This window comes from Schistocerca gregaria, chromosome 5 (assembly GCF_023897955.1).
Source record: "Schistocerca gregaria isolate iqSchGreg1 chromosome 5, iqSchGreg1.2, whole genome shotgun sequence".
In the NCBI taxonomy this organism is placed as follows: domain Eukaryota; kingdom Metazoa; phylum Arthropoda; class Insecta; order Orthoptera; family Acrididae; genus Schistocerca; species Schistocerca gregaria.
Window position 1 is genome coordinate 671,530,220 of NC_064924.1, and position 22,864 is coordinate 671,553,083.

Here is a 22,864-nt window from a genome sequence, read left to right on the forward strand (position 1 = left end):
TCAGTTGCCGTGCTTCATTTCTGACTGTATCACTACTAGGCATAAGAATAATACAAATGTAAACATGACACGATACAAATATTCTTCCGTGTTTGCTGTTTCTCACACTAGATTCGTAGTTTATTAGGCAGACAGGATTTAAATGAGATAGCAGCAAACACGAATGAATACATGGCAAAATGTTTATATTTGTATTATTCTTATGGTGAAGAGAATACTGCATGTGATTCACATTTCATCAGGTTCCTATTAGCAACCATCTCTTCTCACAGGTAGGAAAAAATTCAGAACACAGAGTTGGCCATATTGACAAACATCCCAAACAGTCTTGCCAGTTGGATTTTCGTAGTACATTGAAATTCTGCTACATTCGAAGATGAACAATATGGAATTTGTATTTACTTCATTGGATAATGTATGAAAATGCAGTGGTCGAAACTCAGGGCGGAGAAAAAAAGCTCGTCTTCCACCTTTTTTTAAAAAATTTATTTACTGACACAGAGGTTTTGGCACCAGCATTTATCTTTGTGCCTACAAAGCATGCCTGTGTAGCGCTACATATATTCGACGGCAGAAGTTAGTTGTGGCGGCACCTACCAACATTTCTCAGAACTTCTGCTTGCTGTGCACTCGATTCTAAGCCGCAAGTGGTTTTTTGGATTACAAAAACCGGAAAAAAAGTGCAGCTTAGATTCGAGTAAATACGGTATATCATATCGAAAACATTCTGAATTTTTTAGTAACTGTGACTTTAATCAGTTTTGTAATTACATACAAAACTCTGGTGTGGTGTAGAAGACTCCTGAAGGCATTAATCTGTTCAGGTTAAGCAAATAAATAAAAAATTAAACATAATGTAGAGGTTGTCCTAGGATGAATGGTCAATATTCACGGATATGACAGGAATGATGAATTGCATGTGAACATATGCACTATTCTGAATGGTTTCTGAGATAGAACATATATAATCTACATTGTTACTTTTTTCCTTTATTGTTCTGTACATCGTCATTGTTTACAACATACCATAATCGTGTGCACAAAGTCGGGACGAATAATTTGATATAGGACACGTGGTCTATCAAGTCAAGAAACTACCACAAACTGTCTTATATACACCTCAATGCATGCACTTTGTGCAAGATTTTCTGTATTCTCTCACTCTCTTTATCAGCCAGTAAGCCCTTGAGAAAAAATGAGCAAGACCTTTTTAAGAGAAATTTAACGTAGCTTCAGTTTATTCTGCAACAAGTTTTCACTAGAGGCCACGGATTTTGTGTTATTTAAGAAAAATGTACAAAATTAATTCTTAATGTGTTCCTTCTCAGAAACCATTTAGAATGGGGCATTGTCCATATTTTGTTTTTTGCGTCAGATGATCATTCTTGTCATATGTGAATATTGACCATTTCTCCTGAGACAACCTTTATAGGCAGACTGTTGAGTACGTTACAATAATTAGGTGTTATACATACCATTAAATTTAATGTTTTACCCACCCAAAGTAATTAAGACCTGCATTAAGGCTACCAACACACTAACAACAGCAACTTTAAATGCAACACACATAGAAGAAGACATAATAGTACAGCTAACAAGAATGCTCACACAACTAGAAAACAGAAGAGAAACAACACACGAAATTGACAACTACAACAAATCAAATAGGATACAAAGAATAAAAAGCTGAACTCAGATGGCAAGGCTCTCAGTCAAGAAAGCGAGTTGTAAGCTGTATCACTGTGCCAAGGGTGCAGTGAACAGAGTGACGCATCAAGTCGCCATGTGGTCTGCTCTGTGAGATCTTGTCCATGAGAGCGGCAGGGAGCAGTGAGCTAGCTTGCAATCTAATCTGTAAGAGCGGTGGGGAGCAGAGATGTAAGCGAGCTACCTAGCAATCCGATCCCTGAGAGTGGTGGGGAGCAGTGAGCTAGTGAGACGTCCTACTCTGATCAGTGAGAGTGGTGGGGAGTCTGAGCTGCTGGGAGGGAGCTATGCCTGGATTACTTTGCAGCCTGCTCCGACCACACGGCTGCTGAAGATTGCAGCTTTTATGATAGCTGGCAATGCATTCCAAGTGTGATGCTAAGTCAAAGGATGAGACGTAACAACACACTCAAAAGTATGTAAACATTTACTGAGATTCTGAAATTTGAGATATCCTTTTGAAATCAAGAGACGAAACATGATGCTGATAGTGTTTTCTGCATTAGTGTATTGACCTGAAGCACTTTTGCCTCAGTAGCTGTGCAGTCAATGTGGCGGATTGTAAAGCAAAGGGTCTCAAGTTTGATTCCCGACTGTGTCAAAGATTTTTTTTCACTTGGAAATTTGGTGTTGTATTGTGCTTACCTTCATATCATCATAATTAGTTATTATTACATACAAAGTTTGCCAAGGTAATCCCATTCCTGATGTCCAGGCGGAGCTTCAAGGAATCCTCAGAACCTTAGGCCCCCTACAAAACCTTTCACCTGACTCCATCAAACTCCTGACCCCACCAACACCTCGCACTCCTACCTTCTACCTACTTCCTAAAATTCACAAACCCAAACATCCTGGCCGCCCCATTGTAGCTAGTTACCAAGCCCCCACAGAACGTATCTCTGCCTACGTAGATCAACACCTTCAACCCATTACATGCAGTCTCCCATCCTTCATCAAAGACACCAACCACTTTCTCGAACGCCTGGAATCCGTACCCAGTCTGTTACCCACGGAAACCATCCTTGTAACCATTGATGCCACTTCCCTATACACAAATATCCCGCACGTCCAGGGCCTCGCTGCAATGGAGCACTTTCTTTCACGCCGATCACCTGCCACCCTACCTAAAACATCTTTCCTCATCACCTTAGCCAGCTTCGTCCTGACCCACAACTTCTTCACTTTTGAAGGCCAGACATACCAACAATTAAAGGGAACAGCCATGGATACCAGGATGGCCCCCTCGTATGCCAACCTATTTATGGATCGCTTAGAGGAAGCCTTCTTGGTTACCCAAGCCTGCCAACCCAAAGTTTGGTACAGATTTATTGATGACATCTTCATGATCTGGACTCACAGTGAAGAAGAACTCCAGAATTTCCTCTCCACCCTCAACTCCTTTGGTTCCATCAGATTCACCTGGTCCTACTCCAAATCCCATGCCACTTTCCTTGACGTTGACCTCCATCTGTCCAATGGCCAGCTTCACACATCCGTCCACATCAAACCCACCAACAAGCAACAGTACCTCCATCATGACAGCTGCCACCCATTCCATATCAAACGGTCCCTTCCCTACAGCCTAGGACTTAGTGGCAAACAAATCTGCTCCAGTCCTGAATCCCTGGACCATTACACCAACAACCTGAAAACAGCTTTCGCATCCCGCAACTACCCACCCGACCTGGTACAGAAGCAGATAACCAGAGCCACTTCCTCATCCCCTCAAACCCAGAACCTCTCACAGAAGAACCCCAAAAGTGCCCCACTTGTGACAGGATACTTCCCGGGACTGGATCAGACTCTGAATGTGGCTCTCCAGCAGGGATACGACTTCCTAAAATTCTGCCCCGAAATGAGATCCATCCTTCATGAAATCCTCCCCACTCCACCAAGAGTGTCTTCCCGCCTTCCACCTAACCTTCGTAACCTCTTGGTTCATCCCTATGAAATCCCCAAACCTCCTTCCCTACCTTCTGGCTCCTACCCTTGCAACCGCCCCCAGTGTAAAACCTGTCCTATGCAACCTCCCAACACCACCTACTCCAGTCCTGTAACCCGGAAGGTGTACACGATCAAAGGCAGAGCCACGTGTGAAAGCACCCACGTGATTTACCAACTGACCTGCCTACACTGTGACGCTTCCTATGTGGGAATGACCAGCAACAAACTGTCCATTCGCATGAATGGACACAGGCAGACAGTGTTTGTTGGTAATGAGGATCACCCTGTGGCTAAACATGCCTTGGTGCATGGCCAGCACATCTTGGCACAGTGTTACAGTGTCCGAGTTATCTGGACACTTCCTACACTTCCGCCTCGACTTACATCTCTGCCCATACTCTTTGCCTTTAAAAATGTATGCTTGTGTGTGTGTGTGTGTGTGTGTGTGTGTGTGTGTGTGTGTGTGGGCGCGCGCTCGAGTATATACCTATCCTTTTTTCCCCCTAAGGTAAGTCTTTCCGCTCCCAGGATTGGAATGACTCCTTACCCTCTCCCTTAAAACCCACATTCTTTCATCTTTCCTTTTCCTTCCCTATTTCCTGACGAAGCAGCCGCCGGTTGCGAAAGCTCGAAATGCTGTATGTGTGTTTGTGCGTTTTATTTATTGTGCCTATCTACCGGCGCTTTCCCGCTTGGTAAGTCTTGGAATCTTTGTTTTTAATATAATTAGTTATAATGTGTTAGAAAACACGTTTAAAGACAGTACATCGAAGGAAAAAAGAATGGAGCTTTCTTTATTTTCTATTTTTATAGATGAGAAAAGCTTCATGTACTAAATAACATATGCAAATCCACATGGTCTTGTAACACATTTTTTAGCTTGGGAAATATTTCTTAAGGATGTGTTTTGGGATGCTGTTGCAGCAGCCTAGTGCAGAATTTTTATCCTGCTCTTTACAGCCACCAGAGATGCATTTTTAAATCAGATGAGCTACCGTTCATTTTTTCCAAATCATCCATCACCTACTCTTTAGAAAGATCTGGCTCTTTGAATCAATTGAGGAGTGGACTGCCCATTTCTAGTTTATAGGATGCAGCCTTGCAGATTGACCAGCCAGTTTCTCACATACTGGCAAATGGGGAAAACCATATCACCATTGCTAATAGAAGTGATAAAAAAAATCTGCAGAAAATGGGAGGTACAGACAGAGACTGAAAAGACTAGACATCTCTCAGGAGAATGCTTAAGCATGTACAGTTACAGGAAAAACCACCAAGAAAGAAGACAGGTGTCCTATGGACAAATGAGAGGAAAGTAAAACACAGCCAGAGGATACACAACTACTGGGGAAAAGACAAAACCCACTCCAAATACAATATTTGAATGTTATGGTCCTTAGCTGGCCCATTAAAATGACTACAAGAAGAATATCAAGTAACTTCAGTGTTACATAAATTCTGACTTCCATACATGTTCAGTGCAGTAATGGAATCAATGTGAATAAAGACTGTAAACTGTGATGATGCATGGCTACAATAGCCTAACAATTATCTTATGCACTTCAGTATATTATACATTTACATGTTTTGTGACAATTTTGTTATTATGTTTTAAAAGAAAACAAATTTAAAGTTTTTTGATTTATTCCATATCCACTAGCATTGTTTCTGTTGATTTCTGTAGAATGTACATTAGCATATTTCTTTTCCTTTATAAATAGTTATTTTTCGTTTTTAAGATGAAATTAAATAATGGAAACTCCAGGTCGGAATATCAACAATGTAAAGAAAAGATAGATTGCTACTTACTGTACAGATGACATGTTAACTCGCAGACATGCACAATTTCCTTACATTATTATTATTATTATTATTATATTCTGAGATGTTCCACATCCTCGAGGATTTCCTCACTAAGAGCCATGTAATGAAAAGTACATCTAATCCAATCTACATTAACAGTATGCATGACTGTAGATAGAAATTGTTCCCAAGCCAAGAAACTGATTTATTGAGATGTTTCCATTCAGGTGAAACTCAACTTTAGAAGCAGCATTTTCAGAACACAGAAGCACATTATAAGAATTGTACCCGGTACGAGTACTAGAACATCCTGCAGATACATACTTTCAAACTTGGTATTTTGATAACTTTGTTACAATCTAATTAATGACATTCCTCTTACCTAAAAAATAGTACAAAGCAAACCCAGGAAAAAAAATTCTACAGATCAGATATCTCAAAAGTTTAACTTTAGTTCAGAAATGAGACAGAGACATGAGTAAACATGTGTTTCTGCATCTGCCAGAACATTTCAAATGTCTTGTGCATAACACAGTGGTGTTCAAGAGAGAATTAATAATATTTATATTGGACAACTGGTTCTACGCTATTGAACAGTATCATCCCAGGGCTCTTTAACATTAATGGTTTAGGATTACAACGTAATTCATTTTAGAACAGTAATAGCACAATATTTTCATAATGTAAGTCCATCTACTGTATTATTCTGATATACTTCTTTGACTTCTTTGTACACCACAGAGACTTGTGTTTGTTCAACCTGAATTGCAATAATCAACACCTAGTTTACATTCCTTTACTATAGTGTGATCAATTGTTTTCCTCATAACATAATTTGTATTTTATGCAAGATTTAAGATACTTAACAGCATGGTCATCAGCATCTTTGCTGGGTCTCAACACAATACATTTCATCATCTGAACAATGTCTGCATTCACAAACAAAATTGCTGTGATGCTGCACAAGGCACAAATGTCAGCAGATTTCTTCACAATATATGGCTATGCCAACACATACAATGTGGTTTGCATCTATTAAAATCCTTTAATAATTTGGAAAAAAACATTTCAGTGACACACAGCACATTCTATGGATGTTGTTGTTGTTGTTGGTGTAGTATTCAGTCCTGAGACTGGTTTGATGCAGCTCTCCATGCTACTCTATCCTGTGCAAGCTTCTTCGTCTCCCAGTACCTACTACAACCTACATCCTTCTGAATTTGCTTGGTGTATTCATCTCTTGGTCTCCCTCTACAATTTTTAACCTCCACACTGCCCTCCAATACTAAATTGATGATCGCTTGATGCCTCAGAACATGTCCTACCAACCGATCCCTTCTTCTAGTCAAGTTGTGCCACAAACTTTTCTTCTCCCCAATCCTATTCAATACTTCCTCATTAGTTATGTGATATGCCCATCTAATCTTCAGCATTCTTCTGTAGCACCACATTTCGAAAGCTTCTATTCTCTTCTTGTCCAAACTATTTATCGTCCATGTTTCACTTCCATACATGGCTACACTCCATACAAATACTTTCAGAAATGAATTCCTGACACTTAAATCTATACTAGATGCTAACAAATTTCTCTTCTTTAGAAACGCTTTCCGTGCCATTGCCACTCTACATTTTATATCCTCTCTACCTCGACCATCATGAGTTATTTTGCTCCCCAAATAGCAAAACTCCTTTACTACTTTAATCTAATTCCCTCATCATCACCCGACTTAATTCGACTACATTCCATTATCCTCGTTTTGCTTTTGTTGATGTTCATCTTATATCCTCCTTTCAAGACACTCTCCATTCCGCTCAACTGCTCTTCCAAGTCCTTTGCTGTCTCTGACAGAATTACAATGCCATCGGCGAACCTCAAAGTTTTTATTTCTTCTCCATGGATTTTAATTCCTACTCCAAATTTTTCTTTTGTTTCCTCTACTGCTTGCTCAATATACAGATTGAATAGCATCGGGGAGAGATTACAACCCTGTCTCACTCCCTTCGCAGCCACTGCTTCCCTTTCATGTCCCTCGACTCTCATAACTGCCATCTGGTTTCTGTACAAATTGTAAACAGCCTTTCGCTCCCTGTATTTTACCCCTGCCACCTTCAGAATTTGAAAGAGGGTATTCCAGTCAACATTGTCAAAAGCGTTCTCTAAGTCTACAAATTGTAGAAATGTAGGTTTCACTTTCCTTAATCTAGCTTCTAAGATAAGTCATAGGGTCAGTATTGCCTCATGTGTTCCAATATTTCTACAGAATCCAAACTGATCTTCCCCAAGGTTGGCTTCTACTAGTTTTTCCATTCATCTGTAAAGAATTCGCGTTAGTATTTTGCAGCCGTGACTTATTAAACTGATGGTTCGGTAATTTTCACATCTGTCAACACCTGTTTTCTTTGGGATTGGAATTACTATATTCTTCTTGAAGTCTGAGGGTATGTCGCCTGTCTCATACATCTTGCTCACCAGATGGTAGAGTTTTGTCAGGACTGGCTCTCCCAAGGCTGTCAGCAGTTCTAATGGAATGTTGTCTAGTCCCGGGGCCTTGTTTCGACTCAGGTCTTTCAGTGCTCTGTCAAACTCTTCACGCAGTATCATATCTATAATTTCATCTTCATCTACATGCTCTTCCATTTCCATAATATTGTCCTATTCTGTGGGTAGCCGGTACTTAAATGAAAAACAGGGGCTGAGCCATCCACTCAGAGCTCATTGACTCCCTCTCCTGAACATGTTAGATAGGAGGCCAGACACTTTGCAAAAGTTTGAAATGCATGTTACACAGTTACTGTTATAGGATAGGATAGGTTGCTGGCATACTGAACAAACTCAAAACATGAGAACAAGAAGCTCAATTAAAATAAACAATTTGGCCTCATGATTTCAGATAGGAAAAACTGTTTCTCAGTGGTAATATTTTTATGATGTGTCAACTGTTATCATCAGTTGCTTTCCATATACCTATCCACAAAATGACAAATAATCTTTCCACTGGTTTTCCTGAAACTTTACTGTAGGCGTTCAATGCCAGGGCGGAGGCGAGCACATCTGAACGCAGTGTGTAGGTGCTGCTAGGGCGATGTAGCGTAACTAGAAGCAGAACTGACATCCGTTGAAAAAACTGCCCTTTAATCTACAGCAGCGTGATAAAAGAAATATCTAATGTGACATACTTACTGACAATTCTCCATAAGACTGTTACTGTATGCCAGTCATTTTACAAATAGCACACTGTTTTTGAAGACAGAAAGAAGAGAGAAGCATAGATGTTATAAATGATTTGTTTTCTTGCCGTTTTACCTTTATGCCACTTCTGTCACTAGTTTCTACTCTATATGCAGTCTGATACATCCAGAGGTTAAAAAGACCAAAGAACCATATGCACTTGGTTACACTAGATTATGAGCATTCTATGTGTGATCAATTACATACACTGAAAATATGCATGTTCTCCACTGTAGTATCCCTCTGTCCTGCTGCCCATAATATATTTCTGGAATAATGCAACAAGAGATGTAAGAGTTTAATAACCTGTTGATGTCATTAGACATCTAATAATAGCTCAGCTGGTCAGAGACAGCTAAGGAAATACCTGTGGTCTTATTGAAGGGTCATTCCAGTATTTACCTGATGTGATTCACAAAAACCATGAAAAAAATAAAAATCAGGCTAGCTGTGTGAGGATCATAATCATACTCCTTTCAAATTTAAGTACTATACCTGCAACACTGTTCTGGCTAACTCGAGGTTATAATGCTGGAGGACATGTATACAGACCAAACTGCAATGGAAAAATTAATATACAACCCTGAAGCTCACATTTACAATGCATATAACTTACACCATCAGCAGCGTGTCGAGCTTTTGTTATACTATCACGTAGCCTCTGTAGTTTTTCTGCAAAAGTATCGTTCCATTGTTGAAACTTACGCCGCTTCTGATTTGCCTCTTCAGTCAACTTTAGGAGCACATCATCAGCCTGCTTTACTGTACTTCTAGTCTGCGATACTGAAATATAAGCAGAACAGAGTGAGTGCATAAAGGACATAAATCAGAAATATATGTATAATATGTAACACTAACAATACTGAAAATTTTGCTAGCTTTTGGACAAATTCTTCTTCAGAGATTCTTTCCTTCTCATCCCGTCCAGTAAGTCTCCCCTGACCTGGGGTTCTAGTTGACTTTTCTACGCTGTATCTCTCTCCCTAAACCTCCCCAGTCCTTTTTCTTCATCCTCTTCACTCCCATTAACTCTACTGCTAGACGAAGAAGCCACTGGCTGCAAAAGTTTGTAAAAGTTAAATCCTTTTGTGTGTGTGTTCCCCTACTGCTGCTTGATGAGTAGATTTCTTTTATCTATCCGTTTACATTACATTATCAATAACTGATTATCTTCGTTGTTATATATTTTGTATTAAGATAGCTGTTATGCATTATTTAGTAGTTTTGGTAAGATGAATTGAACATTGGCACCCCAATGATGGGAGCCTAGAGTCTTGAAAGGCATTCCTACATTATGGAAATATTACCATAAAGTGTGTTGGCAGGTACTAAGCTGTAACTGTTGATTATTCAACTTCCTAATAATAATACGAAACATAAGTTTCATTATGAAGCTAGAATGGTTGTATGTTGGAATAACACTGACTATTAATGATGTTTATAAACAGTGAACTACAGAACATGGTTATTAAAATAGATTATGTGAATTAATATACAACAAGCACGACCAGTTACATGTAATATATATCTAAATTTGCATGTCATACTGCAGTACACAACCACACAAGAAATGTTTGAGCAACCAAAGTGTCTTCTGTGTAGCCAAAAAGAAACTATAAGTCAGGAGTGTATGGAAAGGACAGTTCAAACAAATGACCAGACAGTGGCAGATGTATACACGCATTATGAGACAAATTATAATTATGTGAACATAAGTGCTATGGTTAGATAGAGGAAATATGATGGACACTGAAAATGATAAGACAAAACAAAAAGGCATTAGAAGACTTAGGCTTAAACTGGGGAATTAGCAATGTGAAAATGGAAGAAACACAATCTGTTCAAGTTAGTACTTTCTCTACAGAAGTGAAAAAAATGAAAAGGAAATGAAGTGAGTAGGGGAAGGGGGGCGGGAGAGAGAAATTAATTAACAACAGTATTCTCCATGTGTATTAGAAAAAAATATCCTATACTTACTATTTTCTTCAATCTTTGATAATTGTAGGTCTGTGTCAATTTGTTCAAGCTGAGGTCTCAGTTCAGATCTCACTTTAAATGCCACCTTTTCAGCTTTGGATTGAGCACCATTGAGAGTTTTCATTGCTTTCCCTAGTTTTTCCACAGTATTGTTCACAGAAGCAGCAACTGAAACATACGGCAATATCAACTATAAAAGATGCTCAAAATGAAGGCACTGTTAATGATTTGCAGCTAGCTCAAACATTATTTATTATTATTATTATTTTACTTATGATAGGACACAGGGAGGAATGTCACAAATACCATAGCAAAAATTTCCATTTGAAATCACAAATCAAGTATTTATAAAATAATGTTATCATTATGTCACTACAGAATAAACATGTACACAATCTTTATGATAGATTGTCACTCATTGTAAAGATGACACACTGAGTTGCAGACATGCACAATGAAAAGACTGTTACACACAGAGCTTTCAGCCAAAGCCTTCTTCAGAAAAGCAAGGAAAATACACACATTCACACAAGCAGGTGCATCTCACGTACATGACTGCTACCCCCAGTTGCTGCAGCCAGGATGCAACTGTTACACTGAAAAAATGCAGCAATCTAGAGTGGGGAGGGGAAGGGAGAGGGGAAGGGGAAGGGATAGCACGGTACCCATAGAGGGAGAGAAAAATGCTTTCTAGTGGAGTATCTAGGGACCAGATGGAAGCAAGACAATGCTGCCATGCACAGCACTGTTAGGTTCTTGGGGAGGAATGGGGAACAGAAAAGGAGAGGAGAAGAGAAGGAGAAAAGGCCAGTGAATGTGTTGGCAGACAGTGAGGCACAATGATAGTAAGGGGACATGAATTAGGAGGAGATGATAGGATTGAGGGGGCAGAAAGTAGTAGAGGGTGTGAGAACAGTAGGTTACCGTAGGTTGAGACAAGAGTAATTTCAGTAGCAGAGAATGTTTCCTGAGGATAACTCCCATCTGCACAGTTCAGGAAAGCTGGTGGAGAAGGGGAGGGTCCAGATAGATTGCAGACTTATGATATTCAAACTTAGGATATGTTCAAGAATTCTGTAGCATACTATGTTTAAGAATTCTGCAGCACACCGATGTTTAGAATATGTGTCTGTAATTTTGCAGGTCTATTCTTTTACCCTTCCTATAGTCTGCCCCCGGTAGCTGAGTGGTCAGTGCGACAGAATGTCAATCCTAAGGGCTTCGGTTCAATTCCCGGCTGTGCTGGAGATTTTCTCTGTTCAGGGACTGGGTGTTGTGTTGTCCTAATCATCATCATTTCAATTCCATCGACACGCAAGTTGCTGAAGTGGCGTCAAATCTAAAGACTTGCACCCAGTGAACAGTCTACCCGACGTGAGGCCTTAGTCACTCCCTTCCTATACACAGGAGTTACCTGCACTTTTTTCCATTTGGCTGGTACTCTGTGGTGGGCAAGAGATTTGCTACAAATGCAGACTAAGTAAGTGGCCAATGCCATAGAGTGCCCTCAGTGAAATTTAATTGGAATTCCTTTCAATTCTGATGACTTATTTGCTTTCGTCTCAGTCGCTTCTCAGTGCCAGGGATGCCTGTTTCTATATCCTTCATACGGAAATCTGTGTGATGATCAAACAGAGGAATGTCTGTACAACCCTCCTAAGTCCATGATTAAAACTTCAGTTTTCCTTTTTTGTTTTCTGTAGCTGTGCCAGACTGATCAACAAGTGTTTGGGTAGAAATTTTTGATCAGCTTACGATTTTACACATGAGCAGATTTTTTTTTTGGATTCTCAACAAGGTCCTTTGATAATGTATGATGGCGGAAGCTGTACATTTCAAGCACCTATCTTTTCGGGGATGCACAGATTTCTAGTAACTTTGGCAGTTGACATGTCCACGTTATTTCTTGATCTGAAAGCACAACAATCTCTGTTTCCTAAGCATTTTGTTATTAAACCATGGCAGATCTTTTCCATCCTTAACCCACTTACTTGGTGCATACTTCTCCAGAGCGCAGTTAACAATCAGCTTAAACTTTGTCCATAGTTCCTCTCATACTGGAGTTAAATGATTTCCATACACCATCTAAGTAGGATGCTAACAACTGTATATCTGCTCTTTCCAGAATAAACAGTCTCCTAGCCTTCTTGATAATGAATTTATTAAAACTGGTAAAGCCTGTCACTATGATGATATCATGAGCACTAATCCCTAGATCTATACAGACACTCAATAAGGTCAAGTCCATTTGTAGCTACACAGTTTAAAATATTTCCATTTCATGTGGACTGTCAAACTAACTGTTCATGAGAACTTTTTGGATAATGTTTTCAGAACTAAATCACAAGATTGTCTGTCCATATGAGCTGCAATGAATCTGTAGATGTCTCAGTCTATACTTGATAGGTTTAAGTCACCTCTGACTAATAATACATGATCAAAGTACTTCGATGTTACTGAGTTAGACTTTCCTCAAATGATTCCACAACTGCTACAGGGGTTACCCATGACCAGATAACTTCACAGTTAAACTCAATAGAGGTGATATTTTTGTTGACAGCAATGAACACTCCCACTTCTAAGGTGTCTAACCTATCTTTCCAATATACATTCCATGCCTCATTAAATATTTTGAAGCTTTCTACTTTGTGTTTCATCCCGCTCTTGGTTCTGAGAATAATTTGAGTGTGACAACTTTGATGCAGGCATTGGATTCAAGAACTTTGTTATAAATGATTTGGAAATCTACTGTTAAAATTTTGATAGCCAAAATACCTACACTCTGCATGTGATCTGATTTCACTCTCTGTGCTTCGACTGGTGACTGTTCATCAGAGGACCTCAAACTATTGCTTAGCTTAAAAAATGCTACCAGGTAGCTGCTTCCTTTGTGTGTTCTTCATTAATGTTTACATTAGTATGCATTTCAGTAAACAGTGATGATTTGCTTTTTCTATCTTGACCATTGTTGGAATTTTGGCTTTGCAAGGTAGTTGTCTGTGTTTTTACTGCTACTTCTATATACAGAGTTTGTATTATCCTAGGAACTAACGTTTGGTTAATTATTACACTATCTATTAGTAAACAGTAACTTCCTGCCAACGAAGTACATTTGTGAATGCTTCTCTTCTTAAAGAATGTATTTGTTAAATATTATGTACTCCCTGGATTTTGCTCCATTCTGATTCATAGAGTCTTTCGCATTAGTACCTATTAAATAGGGAAATGGTACTTTTCCAGTTCTAGCATTTTAATCCTCAGCTAAAATTACTTGGTCCGTATTGTTTGTTTTATATGGCTGTTTATGAAATTCTTCATAATATAGGTCTGTTTCTTCAATCAATTGACCACCTCAATTTTTATACCAACTGGACATTGAAACAATGTGCACAGCAGCAACAAAAGTAAAATAGCAGCTACAATGGGCACAGCAATCAAAACTGCACCATCACAATCAACATCACCATCCCAATACTTTCACCACCATTACAACCATAACAACAGAGCTATAGCAGACAGTGCAACAGCTGGTGCCTCAGTAGCAACTGCAACAAGCATCATCATTGTCACCACAGCAGAAAGACATTTCACCAGCAACATAACTAGGGGTGGCCTTTTCCCAGAGCCGCCTAGGATGACTGGGACTCTTACTGTCATGGCTGTCCCAAAGTTATCGAGCTCAGAAAGTACTTGATGAGCATCTACACAACACTTTTTTTCTGTTCATGGAGATGATTGGGACTATTTGGATATCACACGAGAGTGATATAATGCTCATGAGTGCACTTAAGCAAAAGCTGTGTCAGCAGTCTTGGAATGAATTCTGTGACCTTTCAGTTTCCAGGTAAGTGCTTCACCACTAGACCACAAGGTCTGAAGTGAATAAGCATACAAGTGGAAAATGTTTTTTAAAGCTAGATTTAGCAGATGCATATCAACAGGTGTGAGAGTGTGACACTTTCCAACAGAATGCATTACACCATCAATCCAAATACTTGCAAGTGCTACAGTAACTTTCCAGAAATTCGCCATATTCCTCCAGCCTATGCAAACAATGTAGATGTCATTGTGAACACAAGTGTCACAAAATAAGGCCATATACTGAACAGCTGTTCCACATTTTGCAAGGAGCCAGGCGTAAGTGTAACACCTGTTAACATAAATACTTTTTTTACCATAAGCTGAATACTGGGAACATAAGAAAACATCTCTGCAACAAAAGTACTATGATCAGCTACAATATCTAGTTTATTCAAGAAATTGCAATAGCATCTGCACCAGTAATAAACCAAATCTGCCAGATTGGAATCTCTTACTGTATCTTCATACTGCAAAGAGAGGTGTAACTGACCTAAACAATTATCTGTCACCACCATGTCTTGTTCATTTCATATCAGTGAAGTGACATCTGAATCACATGAATTCACTGAAAATTAACAATGAAGAAGTCCTAAAAAGATTGAATATTTTCAGTAAAAATAAACAATGCACAAATTGTAAGGAAGAGATTGGGGAAAAACAACCACATATCCAGTCTACAATTTATAATCAGTGTGTTAACAATGAATATTAATAAATTTCAAGCAGCAAAGTATCAATGAAGAATCTGTGTTATTATGTGAGTGAAAACACACACACTCTAACCACTATTAAAGAGACTGACAAACAAGCTATAATACACAATAACTTTGACACCCTAAATAATTTGTGTAGTGAACCTGAATCAAATCACTAACTTATTATTGGAAAACAAAGTGTATTGCACTGGCAACAAATAATCAACAAGACAAATTTCTTATCACGATAGTCGAGCAACAAACAGTGAGAAGTAACTAAAGGAAAAATCAGGTAATCATTTCATTGTGTAAAGTGTTGAAAAACCTGGTGCACCAATCAAGAAGTTATATAAAGAAAAGTAGTCAAATTAACTGAGAACTTCTCATTGAACGATATATTAATTGTTTTTGGTGGCTCAAACAACACTGAAAAAACTTCTGTAAGAATTTCAGAGCAACATAGCAGATTTACTGGAATGCATATAGAAACTAACGCACAAAATGAACACAATAATTCATTCACTGCCGTTTAGGAATAAAGCCCAGGGTCTGGATGAAAAAATCAAGTCTCTAAATCATGTCATGATAGAATAAATCGATATTACTTGAAATTTGTATTGAAAAGATTTCTGAGAATTTCAACATTGAACAATTGCAAAGAAACATAAATGCAGCTCATGGTCCACATTTAAACAGATGAGGAAAGATTCACAGCTTACTTCTTTCATACATATGGTGGAAATAGAAAACCAAGTACAATAATAAAGCATACACAAACAGACAAACAGCTAAAATAATGACCATGCTGAAGTGGAAGGGCAAATAAAAAACAACTGTCTTGAAGTGAACGAAAAGCTAAAGTGAAAGTACCAATGAAGAACAGAGAGACAATTATGGACCTCTATGTGAGGAGAAACTAGCAAAAAGGAAGGAACAGCAATACAACTACAGAACTAAATTTCAAACCAACAAATGCAACAATGTAAGAAAACATACATTGCTACTTACCGTAAAGAAGACATGCTAAGCACACATGACTGCCACCTCCAGCATCTCGGGCTGGAACTATTGTGTGATAGTTGCATTCCAGCCCAAGATACTGGAGATGTCAGTCATGTATGCATGAGGTGTGCTTGCTAGTGTTTATGAATGATGTGTGTTTCTATAACTGTAGTTCCTTAATGCTTTTAAAGAAATTAGTATGCCACGTATGAGTTATATGTCAGTTCCCATTGCATGAGAAGGATTGTAAGTGAACTGTCTGACTTTAAGAGAGAACTGAGTTAATATGGGTGCAGTTGACTGGAGCATATATGCCAAAGGCTGCATGTGCATTAGTTGTATCAGTACTAAATGGTGGTGAAAGTACAAACATTTCATAAACTTACAAAAATAGCAACAGTGGATGAAAATCAATCCTTGGGTGATTAAGATTAGGGGACATAAAGTCAAACAGTCTTAATGAACACTAGGGCTTTTAAAAATACAGTAATGAGCATGTGGAACCAAGTTTCTACACTTATTTAATGCGGCAGATTTAGGTGGGAGTGTTGTACACTATTGTTGTGAAGCTGAAACCTCTACTTCATCACTTATTGCACTGCCAACCTCAACAAGTAGTTGTAGTAGCCATTACCAAATGTTTTGTGTACTCCACTTTAGTATGTGTTAAGTGTTGCCTGACGTTTTCTTTTCTTATTTTGAAATGGGTGAAGAGTGTTATAACTTCCCTGCACAAAGTGTGGTCCTTTAGTGGATACAGGAGAGAGGAACAGATGATGTTCACGAACAAAGAATTCAGATATTAATTTATTCTACATCCAACATCAAATAGTAAAAATAATACATAACTTTGTTGCTGTAGTTGGAATGTCAGCTGCTAACAGCAGATGAATGTACAAATGTATACAGATACAAATGATTTATAAGTCTGTCACTCTTCAATACAATGACTTTTCAGAAGCTGTTGAGCTCTGGCCACTGTGAAAGCCTGTAAATTTTATTCAACTGGCAAACACACACACACACACACACACACACACACACACACAAATGGTCAATGGATGAATGTTCGAACTTTAGTACACACGCCACTGGAGCTGTGGAGATCGGATGCTTGTATCTCATTGGCAGTGGCATAACTGTTCGTGGTTGTGCCCTTATGTCGCAGTGGCGGCCGTAGAAAATGCAGCGGTGTAAACAGTGGCACTTGAATTTGAAAGCGCGGCCAACTGGACAGTGGCCTTCACTTCAAAGCCAGGTCCATCAAGGGGTCCGAGTATAACTCCCTTACAAAGAAAGTATCGCCTACACAGTCTACAAATATGTACATACTCCACAAGCCACTGTACAGTGTGTGGCAGAGGGTAGCTTGTACCACTACCAGCAAGGGAAAAATACTTTTATATTAGCCTGATTTCTCTTATCATATCTTTGCGGTCCTTACATGAAATGTACATTGGTGGTGGTAGGACTGTTCTGCAGTCAGCTTCAAATGCCAGTTCTCCAAACTTTCTCAACAGTGTTCCTAACTTCCAGGGCCACTTGAGTTCATAAAGCACCTCAGTAATACTCGAGTGCTGATAGAACCTACGAGTAACAAATCTAGCATGATGTGTTTGAAATACTTCAATGTCTTCCTTTAGACCAACCTGGTGGGGAACATTCAAGAATGGGTCACACTAGTGTTCTATATGTGCTCTCCTTTACAGATGAACCACACTTTCCTGCAATCCTTGCAATTAACTGAAATCGACCATTCGCCTTGCCTATCACCATCCTTATGTGCTTGTTCCTTTCCGTATCCCCTTTTGCAACATTATGCCTATATATTTAATCGATGTGACTGTCTCGAGCACTAACCTATTAATGCTGTATTTGAAAATCATGGTATTGTATTTCCTACTTATCTGCATTAACTTACATTTTTTGCATTTAGAGCGAGCTGCCAAACATCACGCCAATTAGTAATTGTCATCTTGTATCCCTCCTACAGTAACTCAATGATGACACCTTCCCACACACCGCAGCAGCATCAGCCAACACCTGCAGATTGCTGTTCACCCTCTCCGTCAGATCATTTATGTGTAACAGAGAAAAGAGCAGTCCTATCACACTTCCCTAGGGCACTCCTGATGATACCCTTGCCCCTGATGAACACTCACCATCACGGCCAGCATATCGGATTCTTTTACTTAAGAAGTCTTAGAGCCACCCACATACCTGGGAACTTGTTCTGTATGCTTTGATCTTCATTAGCAGTTTGCAGATGCAAACACTTTCCAGAAACCTAAGAATATGGAATCTGCCTGTTGCCCTCTGTCCATGATTCACAGGATATCATGTGGGAATTGGACAGGCTGAGTTTTGCACAGGAGATGTTTTCTAGGTCCATGTTGATTTGTGGATCGAAGCACTTCCGTATCGAGGAATTTTATAATATTTGCACTGAGAATATGTTCACGACTTCTGCACTATACCAATGTTAAGTACATGGGCCTGAATTTTTGTGGGTCCATTGTTTTAACTTTCTTACATACAAAAGTCACCTGTGCTTTTTCCAGTCACTTGGGACTTTGCATTGGGTGAGAGAATTGCTACAAATAAAAGCTAAGTAAGGGGCCAATCCCGTAGAGCACACTCTGTAAAACTGAACTGAGATTTCATCTGGACCTGGTGGCTTATTTGTTTTCAACTCTTTCTGTTGCTTCTCTATGCCAGGGATGCTTATTACTATGTCTTTCATATAGAGGTCTGTATGACAGTCAAATGATGGTACATTTGTATGATCCTTCTACATCTACATCTACACTCTGCAAACCAACGTGGGGTACATGACAGAGGATACAACCCATTGTACCAGTTATTAGGATTTATTCCCATACCATTCACATATTGGGCATGGGGAGAATGACTGTTTGAATGCCTCTCTGTACATGCAGTAATTATTCTAATCTTATCCTAATGATGCATAGGGGATTGTAGTATGTTCCTAGAGTCAATCATTTAAAGCAGGTTCTTGAAACTTTGTTAATAGACTTTCTCAGGATAGTTTTACATCAGTCTTCAAGAGTCTTTTAGTTCACTTCCTTCAGTATCTCTGTAACACTCTCCCTTGGATCAAACAAAGCTGTGATCATTTGTGCTGCCTTTCTCTGTATACGTTCAATATCCCCAGTTATTTTCATTTGGTATGGTTCCCACACGCTTGAGAAATTTCCTAGAACCGGTCAAATGAATCATACTGTATCCTCCTACAGTAACCCAATGATGACACCTTCCTGTAGACCACAGCAGCATCAGTTACCAGCTGCAGATTGCTGTTCACCTTCTCAGTCAGATCATTTATGTATACAAAAATATATTTGCAAAACTCCTGTATGAATGATTTCTTAATTGTGAGATTTAAAACCTCGGCTATTCTTTGTCTTCTATTGCCACAACAGACTGGTTAATGAGTGGCTGGAGAGAAGAGTTTTACCTGCTTAGCAATTTTACATAAGACCACAGTTTTTTCAGGTTCTCTGCAAGGTACAACTGTAGTAGTTGTTGAACGCTTTGCATATTGATCTTTTTACAGATGCATGAATTTCAACCAACTTCTGCCTATCTTCTCATTTGCACATTCTTTTTTCAACTGTGAGTGCAACACTCTCTGCTTCTTCTTCCAAATTTTGTTATTAAAGCACAGTGGGTATTTTCAGTCCTTAATCTACTTACTCAGAACAGAACTCTGTTTAAACTTTGTCCATAATTACTCTACACCCATAATACTGAAACTTAATAATACCCTTTCATTTTGTAAGTGGGAAGCTATCAGTGACTTATCTGCTCTTTCTACCAAAAATAATCTCATAGCCTTCTTGATAAATTTCTTAACTTTAATAATTATAATCACTGTAATGACATCATGGTTGTTAATTCCTGTCTCTATACTGACTATGATAATTAGGTCAGGCCTGTTTGAAGCTACAAGATCTAAAATATTTCTATTGGGTATAGGCTGTCAAGCTGGCTGCTCAAGACAGCTTTCGGAAAACATGTTCAAAAGGACTTTACAATACTGCCTTTCTGCACCACTTGCACTGAATCCATGGACATCACATTCTATACTCGGTAGGTTAAAGTCGCCTTCAATTAATACTGCATAATCTGCGTATTTCCATGCTTCTGAGCATAGATTTTCTTCGAAAAATTCTAAAGCTATCATTACAGAATTGGTTGCCAGTTAAAAGATTCAGTGATTAAATTGATTTCATCTATGCACATTGATTTCATTTATGCACATACCAATCACTTCAAGAGACAATATTTTCACTGACTGCAATAAACACTCCCCCCTCTTATGGGTCTAATCTGTCTTTTTGATAAACGTTCCATGTCCCCTAAATATTTTAGGGGTTTCTACTCCAGGTTTCAGACAGCTCTTGGTTCTGAGAATCATGTGATAATGACAACTTTCCTAAAGGGCACTGTAATTCAGGCAATTTGTAACAAATGCTTCGGAAATTTACTGTTAAAATTTTGATAGCTGAAGTATTTATACTTTGTATGTGATCTGATTTTGCTCTCAGGATAATGACTAGTGAATGTTGATCAGAGAATCTGAAATGACCATCTAACTTAAAGTATAGTAGCTGGCAAAAAGAACTAGCATTAAAACCACTGGATACTTGCACTTCATAACAATTTCTTTGATTCCATGTATGAATACTGGTATGTCACTGAAATTATCTGCAAAACTTTTAACTAAGTTGTTAATCATGTAATTTCAGACTATGTAGTCAAGGGATGAAATAAAAGTGCATGATCAGTAAACACGATATTCTGTAACAAGGAAAGTGTCTTATAAGCAAACATTGTTCAATGTACCCTAATAGTTTTGATAGGCAGTGCATTTCAATGAGTTTCAAAACATTAGATGCTCTACAAATCATCAGACTTGCAGGCTATTGATCATCATCTCTATGTATGTTTTACTGACAAAGACCAGATGTTCACTTTCCTCTCCACTACTGCATACAGAATTAAATATTCTATTCTACGAGGAACTACTGCTATCTGAGACATTATGAAGCAGGCTCATTAGTTATAGATTTGTAGTTTCCGCAAGTTTCCTACACTATTTTGCCTATTTATGTTCATCTGTAAATGTTCAGTGATTCATCATTCTCCTCCTTTTCTTAACAGATCATGAACTTCTCCAATTTGAATGTAATTTGTATTGGTGGCAATTTGAATGCAATTTGTATTGGTGTCAATTTTCATTAAATTATGTATTGTACAAAATGAGACGTTTTCAAGGAGAAACAGTACCTTCACATCATTTTCACCATTGTGCCATACTTAGATCTTTTTGGTAAGTGTGATGTGTGGGTAAGAGGATGTAGAAATGAGGCCTTTGATTGAATTACATTACATTAGAACAACTTTTCATTTCAACAGTCAGTAGTGAGGAGATTTCCAGTATAAAGAAATTGTCAGAAAACAAGAACATACAATAAATATTTACATAGAAATACCATAAATATTTATATAGAAAAACAATGATGTAAATAAAATAGAAAGAAACTTCCACATGGGAAAAATATATTAAAAACAAAGATTCCAAGACTTACCAAGCGGGAAAGTGCCGGTAGACAGGCACAATAAAATAACACACAAACACACACGTATCCATCCATACATATACAGACACAAGCAGACATATTTAAAGGCAAAGAGCTCTTTGCCTTTAAATATGTCTGCTTGTGTCTGTATATGTATGAATGGATTGTGTGTGTGTGTGTGTGTGTGTGTGTGTGTGTGTGTGTGTGTGTGTGCGCGCAAGTATATACCTATCCTTTTTTCCCCCTAAGGTAAGTCTTTCCGCTCCCGGGATTGGAATGACTCCTTACCCTCTCCCTTAAAACCCACATCTTTTCGTCTTTCCCTCTCCTTCCCTCTTTCCTGAAGAAGCAACCGTTGGTTGCGAAAGCTAGAAATTTTGTGTGTGTGTGTTTGTGTGTTATTTTATTGTGCCTGTCTACCGGCGCTTTCCCGCTTGGTAAGTCTTGGAATCTTTGTTTTTAATATATATAGAAAAACAAAAATTTATGCACTAAATGCTACCACTTAACAATGACAGATGATGTGAATGTGATGAGGCCTTAGCAGAAGAATTTCAAACATTGTTAACAGAAATGTGAAAATGTTTTGTTTTTGTGCAGCTGTGCGTATAACATTGAAAAACACTGGGCAAGTAAGTGTAGTAAGCTACTACAACCAGAAGCCTACTACAGCGAACTACAGTTTGCAGATGTGCACAATCAAAGGATTAAGGGAACAAATAAGGATGTTACAAAAAATGAATAACAACATCAAACACAAAATAATAATTGTTACAAAAGAAAAAAGAGTAACAAAGGGAGACAGCAATGGATCATTACTGAAGAAAAACCATCAGATAAAAATCAAATAATGGAAAAATCCAGCATGGAATGTAACAATATGGTGTAAAGGATAGGCACAACAAAAAAGACTGTCACAAATATAGCTTTGGCCAGTAAGGCCTTCCTCAAAATTCGACGACAAACACACACGCAAACGCAACTCTCACACACTCACAGAATAAAGAGGATTAACAAATGCGACTTCAACAGAAATGAAA

General features: G+C 38.5%; 1 protein-coding gene across 1 annotated transcript in view; it reads right to left on the reverse strand.

Moving 5' to 3' along the window:
• The window catches only part of LOC126272090 (laminin subunit alpha-1), a 1,228,077-nt gene that overhangs the window by 80,783 nt on the left and 1,124,430 nt on the right, over positions 1-22,864 (reverse strand). Inside the window, exons 34-35 of the mRNA XM_049974652.1 lie at positions 10,661-10,828; positions 9,300-9,466 (exon numbers count right to left, since the gene is read on the reverse strand). Of these exons, the coding sequence (XP_049830609.1) occupies positions 9,300-9,466; positions 10,661-10,828 (335 nt within the window). The remainder of the gene's footprint in view (positions 1-9,299; positions 9,467-10,660; positions 10,829-22,864) is intronic.